At 30.4% G+C, this 10,489-nt stretch overlaps 2 protein-coding genes across 2 annotated transcripts in view; one reads left to right on the forward strand and one right to left on the reverse strand.

The window, feature by feature from the left end:
• Positions 1-713, reverse strand: part of LOC100783564 (uncharacterized) — a 2,575-nt gene extending 1,862 nt beyond the window's left edge. The window contains exon 1 of the mRNA XM_003546412.4: positions 439-713. Within this exon, the coding sequence (XP_003546460.1) occupies positions 439-484 (46 nt within the window). The 5' untranslated portion in view covers positions 485-713. The remainder of the gene's footprint in view (positions 1-438) is intronic.
• A 9,005-nt stretch (positions 714-9,718) lies between these two features.
• Positions 9,719-10,207, forward strand: LOC121173526 (secreted RxLR effector protein 161-like). The gene has a single exon (XM_041009574.1). The coding sequence runs from the start codon at positions 9,719-9,721 to the stop codon at positions 10,205-10,207; it is 489 nt and encodes a 162-aa protein (XP_040865508.1).
• Positions 10,208-10,489: the final 282 nt, after the last annotated feature.

Below are 10,489 nucleotides of genomic sequence, written 5' to 3' on the forward strand. Positions count from 1 at the left end.
CATTTTTGATGTTATACCGGCCGGATTCGAACCCAAACCTTATGGGATTGTCTTACGACAATTACCATACAGACCAAGAATGTAACGCTGGCAATCAATTCTTATTCTTTGGGTTTTAATTTTGATTCTATGATATAAAAAAAAGACATACTACAAATCCATTGCTAATATTAAAATGCAATACCAGTACCAGATAATTAAAAGGCAAAAATGCAAAATCCAATCCCTATAGACCAAAGACAATAAGATTCATCGGTAAGTACCACGCACATGTTGCAAAATAAAATTAAATAACGCAAATGGCAAATGTGAAAGAAATTGCAAAATCAAAGTTTCTGTAAACCCAAAACAAGTGTTTCTTGTTTGATTGAACGAATGGTCCGAAAGATGATTGGGTGAGATCGTTTATAATACAAAAGGGGGTCGTAGTATTTTTACCTGACGGGAAGTTTGTTGTTTTGTCGTTGGACTCAATTTCTGTCATGCTGAGTTTAAGGTTGCTGCGTTTAAGGTTAACGGGGAAATCTAAGTGGGGCTTGTTGAGAATGCGTTGATAGAATGCTGTTGTATCAAAAAGTCAAGTAGTTTTAAGATGGGTGGAAAAGCGAAAACGCATGACCAAAACGAACGAGTTCCAAAAGCGTTAGTTCACTTCATTTCTTCATCTACTCAGAAACGACGTGTCCGATTGAGATGCCAACCTGTCATCCACATCTAAAAACTGCACGGCCCTGATAATATACATAGACTATAGAGGCCCCTAATACGGTATTCACCCATTCCTTTTTATTTTTCACTCCATATTTTTTTTTAATGAAAACACAAAATTCTGTCAAATCAACCAAAAGAATTAAAATAATGATATAAGATTTTGTTGTATTTAAACATAGAAAAATAATTTATTTAATAATATAATTTATGTTTAATTTTCTTTGTGTGTAAATTTTTCTTAAATAAGTCACAGCACTTATTGTAAGTGAGATTAGTATTTGATCTGGATAAAAAAAATTCCATCAAATTAGTGATACCAAATATAAAAAAACACAAACGAAATATTGCCAGAAAAGAAGTAGTAGTATAAGTGTGAAACTCATGCGAAGAATACAGTGATAAGAAAAAAAATGCTTGCAAAAGTGAGAGGATATTTACAGAAAATGAAGAGGTGGGATGAGAAGGTGCTTGTTGAATGAGGGGAGGAGAGGGGTAGAATAGAAAATTTAAAAGGGTGTAAAACAATAAAACCATTTCTCTAAATTGATAGATATGACCAGTTGTTATGGCTATTGCTTCCTGTTCTTCCATGTTACTTCTTGCACTCTTTTTGAAATATTTTCTAACATATTCCGAAAGCCAAAAAGAGAGTGTATTCCAGAATGTAAAATTACATTCTGTAATAAACATTTCAAAAGGAAAAAGAAAGTGCAAGAAGTAACATAAGAAGTGCTGAAAGCAATAACCTAATCATGGGCATCATGTTTGAGCCTTTTCATTTGTCGCCCGGTCCAGTTTGTTGACACATTTTAGGAACACTTTGTCTTGTCTTTTTTATTAAATAGGGGTAAAAATTTACACAATTTTCCAATTGAGATTATATTTTAAAAAATTATCTAAAACAGGGTAAGTTGTAACAGGAGTTGTTACGAATTCTGAGTTAGAAGTCATAATATCTGTTACAACTTTTTACTTTTTTAATTAAAGTTATAAAATTATTTACGACTTCAGTTCAAATATTTTTTTTTTTTTACTTTAAAGTCGTAGAACCTTTTTTTTAAATTTTTTTTTAAAGGTTTACAACTTTGAAGTCATAGACCTATTTTTTTTTAGTTTTTTTAAATTTACAATTGCTTATGGTTTTATTTTTATTTCAAATAAAAAATTAAAAATATATATTTAAATATATAATAAATAATATTAAGTTGTCTTACTTATTAATATATTTTTTAGGATTTTATTTGATATGTTATTATTTTATTTTAATATTTTATTATTTAAAACATGTTATATATATTTTTAATATTATTTACTTTAAATGTTTTTTATTTAAAATTTAGAGTTTATTTAAAGCACGAGACATTTGGTGATTTAAAAAAACTAAAAAAAAATAGGTCTATGACTAATTATTAATATATATATATATATATATATATATATATAATGGATACTAATTATTAATAATTAAAAATGTTTTACTTTATAATTTATGATAAAAATAAATAAAAAAGAATTTAATTGTAGATAATTCTAATAAAAAATTAAGAAAATATTTATTATTTAAAGTAGTTTATAGTAATGTTCATATTCATGAACAATACTTATGAGTGGCGTAAATTTACCCATGCATGACAAAATATATATATATATATATATATATATATATATATATATATAAATTTTTATTTTTTTTGAAAATATAAGACGGATTGAATGGTTAAAAATAGAAAAAGAAAGAAAGATTCCAGATTTGATATCTCCGGTTAACAAACTAAATATTCTAACAACTGATATTTGTCAATAAAAAAACATACAATAATATTTTCTAAAAAGAATATTAACACAATAATATTTATCCATGATACAAATTATACAATCTAATAGCTAACCATATTATTGTTCAATATGACACATGTACTCACTTCTCACGCCATTTAATAATAACATTTTTAAGTTAATATTGCATATAAGTTTCAGGGACCTATTAGCATCTTTTTAAAAAAAAGATTCTTTTCACTTTTTTCTTTTTATTTTTTTATTCAAATATTTTGTCCCTCCTCCTAAATCCATAAAAAAATATATAATAACAATTTTTAATATCTAAATTTTTTTAAATAACAATCTATTATAAAAAATATCGATCAAAATAGTATATTTCAAAATTATTATTCTAAAAAAAATAACTTCAAATTCATATTTTGAACTTAAAGCATTATCTAAATCATTTTATTTTATAATTTAAAGCGTTATTTGAAAAATTTAGGAACCAAAACAAGATTTAAAATTTATTATGGACTGACAACTAAGAAAAATTATTAGAGACCAAAAATCAAATTGGGATATTTATCAAGAACCAAAAATATATTTAAACCTTAATAATTTTATGGATTCATGAAAAGAAAGACAACATTTGAATAAAAAAATTAAAAAGGAAAATTTGAAAATATAAATTTTAAAAAGTGACACATATAGGGGTGAGAATAGGTCAGGTCAGGCCAGGCTTTGAAAGGCCTGAGCCTAGCCTACGATGAATTTTTGAGGCCTGAGCCTGACCTATAGCCTATCAAAGACTTTTATTTTGGTTCGGCCTGATTTTTTTAAAAGTCTGGTCTGGCCTGATAGCCTTTTTAAAAGTCTTCTTCACAATAAATATTTAATATTTTATGGAGTAGGAACGTAATAGGAAAGTTAAAGAAAAAGAAAAGTCAATCAAAATAATGAGGAATATAAAAGGGTACATTACTCACACCTAAATTATAATTAAAGTCCTTGATTATAGGAATAGAAGTTATGGAGCAGTAATGTGTAATCAAAGTCTGATAGTTTCCAAAAAAAAATTAATTGTATCCAAAAAATAATATTATATATTGGTACTCAAAAAATAATATAGGCCGGCCTATCAGGCATATAAGGCTTTTTAATAAGCCTAAGCCTGGTCTATTTAATTTAATAGACTTCTAAAAAAGCCTGAGCCTAACCTTTTAATTAAATAGATAAGTTCAGGTCAAGCTTTATGTAGGCCAGGTCGTAGGCCCCTGTAGGCCAGTCTGGCCTATTTCCACCCCTAGACACATACCTATCATTAGAGGTGTAAGTGGATCGGACCTAATCCATGAACCTGCCTAATCCAATCTGATTAGATGTTTGTGGATTGGATTCGATTAATTTTAATTTAATGAAACCTAGGGGTGTAAGCTGGTCGGTTTAGGTTGAGTTTTGTCAAACTTATGATCAACCCAATTAAATTTGAATGAGTTGATTTGGGTTAGTTTTCTAAGAAAAAAATGAAACTCAACCCAAACCAACCTGTTTGTAAATGGTTTGGATTGAGTTGGGTCAACAGATCAAAACATTTAATTTTGTCTATTAATTTTTAAAACAAATATTTTTTGTAAGCTAAAATTTTTATTAAATGAATTAGACAAAACTGTTTCTTATTAAATTTTTATTAAATTTTATTTTTGTGATGCTGCCACACCCCACTCCATTCCATTGACTCCTATCTATCTATCCATGAGAGATGAGAAATTAAGCATATCATATTCGAGATAAGGAGTTTCAATAAGCATGATGAGGATGTGTTTCAAACATTTTTTTGTACCATAACCAATGAAACATTTCGAGGCCTATTATTTTTAACTAGATTTGAAATATTTTTAGAAGTTTATCTAAAGTGGCTTCAATCAATAAAAATTTTCATGCTATGATCCTAAAGGTTAAGAATGTGTTGATACTTACTCAATTCAGGTCGATAAGTCTATGTAATCAATAGACAATAGTATTTGATTTTTATAAAATATATATATATATATATATATTACATATAATAATAATAATTTAATACAAATAACAAATTAACAGGTCAACAGTTTAGCGGGTTTAAATATTAAAACCCGTGACCCAATCCAAAACTCAACGGGTTTGATTAGTTCGGTTTAGGTCTAACACAAACACAAAAATTACCTAACTCAAACTGTTTGGACTGGTTTAGGTAAATTCGAGTTCGCAGGTGACCTACATCTGCTTATACCCCTTATGAAACCAATTATAATTTTACAGGTTTGGAGTTTTGGATCCGACCAAAACCCAACCCAATCTAATCTAACACAATGTTATGTTTTATGATTATTGTTAACTTAAGTATTTTAAGTTGTAAAATAATATTATATTTTATGATTATTGAATTTTATTAGTGATGATTGTTTATCATATGAATATTATTTTTCTCATTTTTTTTTCAAATAAAATATTTTACTATTTTTTAAGCTTGATGATTTTTTTTATTAAGGTGAAATTTTTTTAATGGCTCAATCAGATAACCAATCCCATTAAAGTTGGACTGAATTGGTTAGGTTGACAAAAAAAGAAAAGATAAATCCAATCCAATCCAACTCAACTAAATTTAATTGAATTGAGTTAAAAAAATAGACAAAATTCAATCCAACTGGGTCACTTACACCCCTACCTATCACATCAAATTTAGACACAATCAATTAAAAAATTACATTACATCTAAAATAAAATCTTTTTCACTCTCCAATCCTTCCATCTCTTTTGCTTTCTCTCTCTCTCTCTCATGTCCCATTTCAACTCCAAACAACAAAAATTGGTGTTCATAATTGTTGGCAGTTCACCATTGCAAAGGCTTGTCACCAAATTTCTGCTCAATGCACTAGACACAGTTAAATACAATAGTTGTTGTTCTGAGTTTTACTCTAATATCAAAGATGTTATTTTTCATTCTTGGACAACATATTTCATGTTTCCTGCTAATTTAGCATTCAAATGTTGATGTTACAACTATTTATAAGTATTAATTGAAGCTTTTTGTGTTAGGAATTTTATAATTCCTAATTAATTAATTAGTGTGAGCTACATATTATATTTATCATTTATATTAGTTATTTACATTTATGGGCTCAAGAAAAGTGATCTAATTTGATGAGCCTATTGGACTATCATCAAAAATTAATATGGGCTTGATAAACGGAAACCAATTTGGCCCACTAGGGAATAATATGAACTCTAACAAGTTAAAACCTAAAGCAAGGTTGTGGTCCCAATACCCCAAAATCAGAAATTGTATTCTCTTCTCCCCATCTGACGAGAAACCTAGGTCCCAAAAGAAAAACATTGATTTGGTTGAGGAAGAACACAAAACCAACAGTTCCTCATACTCGTCAATTCTACTACTTATCATGGATCCAGGTATTTTTCACAACCCCTTTTGATAATATAACGTAATGTGTTTCCGGTGATTATTGGTATTTTATTAAGATCCCTAAAATTCCAAACAAGTGGTATCAGAGCCACCATTATTGTTAGATTATTGGGAATTAAAGTTATTTGGTTTGTGTTATACATGTATTATTTTGTTACATGAACTCTAATTTTATTTTGGGATTTTATCTTTGCAATTATAATTATGATTGTAAGTTTGGAATTTTTTTTTTCGATCACGATATAATAATCATCATATGCTTGTTCATGTTTTGCATTCGGATTCCATGAGAAAAAAAAACTATTTTTTTCTCGCTCTAGAATAGTCATCCATTTTTGTTTCTCATTCACGTGTTTGTTGTTTTTTTTTTTTATGGCTGTTGGTTTTGTTTCCTTATGCATGCCATGAATCCATGCCATGACATGATATACATGTGATATATATATAATCTTTGGCTTTATTATATCATCATAAGAAAACCCCTGTTGCATACCATTAAATGCAATTTGGATTTTGCATTTTATTTTTGTTTTCCTTGTTTTTTTTGTGAATTATGTGTATTAATTGGTGATTCTCATTATGTTTTGGTGTAAATTCAGAAATTACAAATCCTCAAAATTATTCCTTTTTTTTTATGTTTGGTAATTTTGATTGAGTTGATTGAAACAATATATTGTCAAAGCAATTTCTATTGTGTAAATTAATTTAATTAAAATTGCATAGATATTAGTATAAAATTATTTATGCGAATTGTGCTCAGCCCAAAGGAAGACACAATTTGGCCAAATAATTTTGTACTTGTGATGATAAATGTGTAACAATTATAAGGTATTTTCATGTGAATTATAGTCGGTCCACAGAAAGACTATGATTTGACAGAATTTATTGTCAATATTTGATCATTGCGTTGAAAGTACCAATTACAAAATAATTTCTCTATCCAAAGACTATGAATTAATGTTGTGCTGGGTATCTTGTGATGGGTTTGTTATGTGAACTATTTTGCACATGTCTTGTTATATATATATATTTTATATAACTTATGGTCTTATTTGTGAGCATGTAATTATTTTTATTTTTATTATTATTCAGTTTCTTTTGCTATTGGTTTATGTGAACTATTTTGCACATGTCTTGTTTCTGAAAATGCTCATTTAAGCTCCACCTCTCAGAATAAGAAAAGAAAGAAAACTAAGGGTGTTGCTAAAGGGTCTTCTCATAAAAAGAAACCAAAGAAGGATGAGGAATTTACCTGCTACTTCTGCAAGAAGTCAGGACACATGAAGAAAGAGTGTCCCAAGTACGCACATGGTGTGTAAAGAAAGGTAAATCTCTTGCTCTTGTTTGTTCTGAAGTTATTTTAGCTTTTGTACCTAAAGATATTTGATGGGTAGATTCTGGTACTACTACTCACATAAGTGTAACCATGTAGGGTTGCCTATGGAGTCGACTGCCAAGTGATGATGAAAGATTCATATTTGTTGGCGATGACAAAAAGGTTGCGGTGAAGGCTATAGGAACTTTTAGATTGAAGTTAAAGACTGAATTTTATTTAGATTTGTTTGAGACTTTTGTTGTACTGTCTTTTAGACGGAATTTAATTTCTATTTCTAGTTTGGACAAATTTGATTTTTCTTGATCATTTGGAAATAATAAAGTTAGTCTCTACTAGAATTCAAATTTGATTGGTTCCAGTTCCTTAATTGATAATCTATATATATTGGATGTTAATTGTTCCTATAATGAAATACTGCAAACAAATTCACGTGGTACAAAAAGGAAATTAAAAGAGAATTCAACCACTTTATGGCACAAACGCTTAGGTCATATATCTAAACAAAGAATTCAGAGACTTGTGTCGGATAAAATTCTTGAACCTTTAGATTTATCAGACTTTGAAGTCTCTATTGAATGCATAAAGGGAAAACGAACAAACATAAGGAAATTAGGTGTCAAAAGAGCTAAAGACATCTTAGAATTAGTACATACGGACATTTGTGGTCCTTTTCCAACACCTTCTTGGAATGGGCAACAGTTCTTTATCTCGTTCATAGATGACTACTCTAGATACGGTTGTCTTTATTTGATACATGAGAAGTCCTAATCCCTAGAAGTTTTTAAGAGTTTCAAGGCTGAAGTTGAACTTCAACTTGGAAAGAAAATTAAGACTGTCAAATCTGACTGTGGTGGTGAGTACTATGGTAGATATGATGGATCAGGAGAACAATGTCCAAAACCTTTTGTGCTTTTTCTCAAAGAGTTTGGAATTTTTCCGCAATACACTATGCAAGGCAAACCTAGCATGAATGGTGTTGCAGAACGATGAAACCAAAATCTTAAGGATATGGTGAGAAGTATAGTTAGTCATTCTTCTTTGCCAGAGTCACTTTGGGGAGAAGCCTTAAAGACCACAGCTTACATCCTTAATAGGATGCCAAGTAAAGTAGTTAATAAAATCCTTTATGAACTTTGGGCTGGAAAAAAGCCAAGCATTAAGCATTTGCATATTTGGGGTTGTCCGGCTAAGGCGCGACCTTATAGGCCACATGAAAGAAAGCTGGATTCAAGAACAATTAGCTGTTATTTTGTTGGCAATGCTGAACACTCTCGGGGCTATAAGTTTTATGATCCCACTTTAAGATCAACGTTTGAAATGGGAAATGCAAGATTTCTTAAGGAAGTTGAGTTTGGGAAGGAAGAGAACATAAGGAAAGTTGTCTTTGAGGAAGAACCTGTTATTGATAGTGCTCAAGTCCTCATACCTATTGCTGTTCAAGAAACAACTCGAGTAATAGAAAACAATGTTCAAACTATTGTTGATGACATTGTTCAAGAACAAGACAATGATGAGGTTCTTTCTCAAATACCTATATAGCAACCTCAACAACCTCCAGAAGTGCCATTAAGGAGATCTGATAGAGAGAGGAGAAGTAAATCCCTGATGATTATATTATCTTTCTCCAAGAACATGAGGATGACATTGGTTTAACAGAGGATGGTTCGATTAACTTCTGTCAAGCCATGTGTAGTTCTAACTCTCAAAACTGGATCAATGCCATGAAGGATGAGATGAAATCTATGCAAGACAATGGCGTTTGGGATCTCGTCGAATTTCCTGAAAGTGTGAAACCTATTGGTTGCAAATGGATATTTAAAACCAAAAGGGATTCAAAGGGCAATGTCTAGAGGTATAAGGCTCATCTAGTCGCTAAAGGATTTACCCAAAAGGAAGACATTGACTATAAAAAAACCTTTTCTCCAGTATCTTCAAAGGATTCTTTTAGAACAATAATGACATTGGTAGCTCATTATGATTTAGAGCTACATCTGATGGATGTTAAGACTGCGTTTCTAAATGGTGACATTGAAGAAACAATTTATATGATGCAACCAGAAAACTTTGTATCAAGTTACTCAAAGTCTATGGTTTGCAAACTAAATAAATCCATCTATGGTTTGAAACAAGCTTCCCATCAATGGTATTACAAGTTCCATCAAGTCATTACCTCATGATTTTGAGGCAAATCCAGTTGATGATTGTGTATACCACAAGTTTAGTGAGAGTAAATACTCATTCTTGGTCTTATATGTCGATGATATACTGCTTGCTAGCAACGATATAAGCTTCTTACAAGAGACTAAGAAATTTCTGACAAATTTTTTTAAGATGAAAGATCTTGGGAAGCCTCTTTTGTATTAGGAATCAAGATACTAAGAGATCGCTTTCAAGGTATCCTAAGGTTGTCACAAGAGAGTTATATCAATAAGGTCCTAAATAGATTCGACATGAAAGATAGTAAACTAGGAGATACCCCGATAGCTAAAGGAGACAAATTTAGTCTCAAACAATGCCCCAATAATGACCTTGAAAGAATAGAGATGCAAAAGATTCCTTATGCATCAGCAATAAGAAGTCTAATATACGCTCAAGTTTGCACTTGTCCCGATATAGCATTTGTAGTAGGAGTTCTGGGCAAATATTTGAGTAATCCTGGAATGCAGTATTGGAAAACAGCAAAACGTGTGATGCGTTACCTAAAGAGAACAAAGGGATACATGCTCACTTATCAAAAGTCTGAGAATTTGGAGATCATTGGATACTCAGACTCTAATTTTGCTGGATGTCAAGATAGAAAACGCTCCACATCTGGATACATATTTATGCTGGCTGGAGGAGCTATCTCTTGGAAGTCTGCTAAACAGACTCTCATAGCTTCTTTAACCATGGCCGTGGAGTTCATCGCTTGTTTTGAGACATCCAACCATAGGATATGACTGAGAAATTTTATCACTGGTTTGTATGTGGTTGATAGTATTGAAAGACCATTAAAGTTTTACTGTGACAATAACTCAGCAGTTCTTTACTCCAACAACAATAGGAGTGCAACCAAATTAAAGTTTATTGACATTAAGTTTTCGGTTGTTAAAGAAAGAGTTCAAAATAGATATATTTCCATAGAACATTTAAGAACTAATGATATGCTAGCTGACCCACTTATGAAAGGTTTGGTACCTAAAGTTTTTCATGAGCACACTGCTCATATAGGAGTGACTCCT

The sequence above is a fragment of the Glycine max genome, chromosome 15 (genome assembly GCF_000004515.6).
Source record: "Glycine max cultivar Williams 82 chromosome 15, Glycine_max_v4.0, whole genome shotgun sequence".
NCBI lineage: Eukaryota > Viridiplantae > Streptophyta > Magnoliopsida > Fabales > Fabaceae > Glycine > Glycine max.

Coding starts and splice junctions, on each gene's coding strand:
- LOC121173526 (XM_041009574.1), top strand. CDS start 9,719: ATGAAAGATAGTAAACTAGGAGATACCCCGATAGCTAAAGGAGACAAA.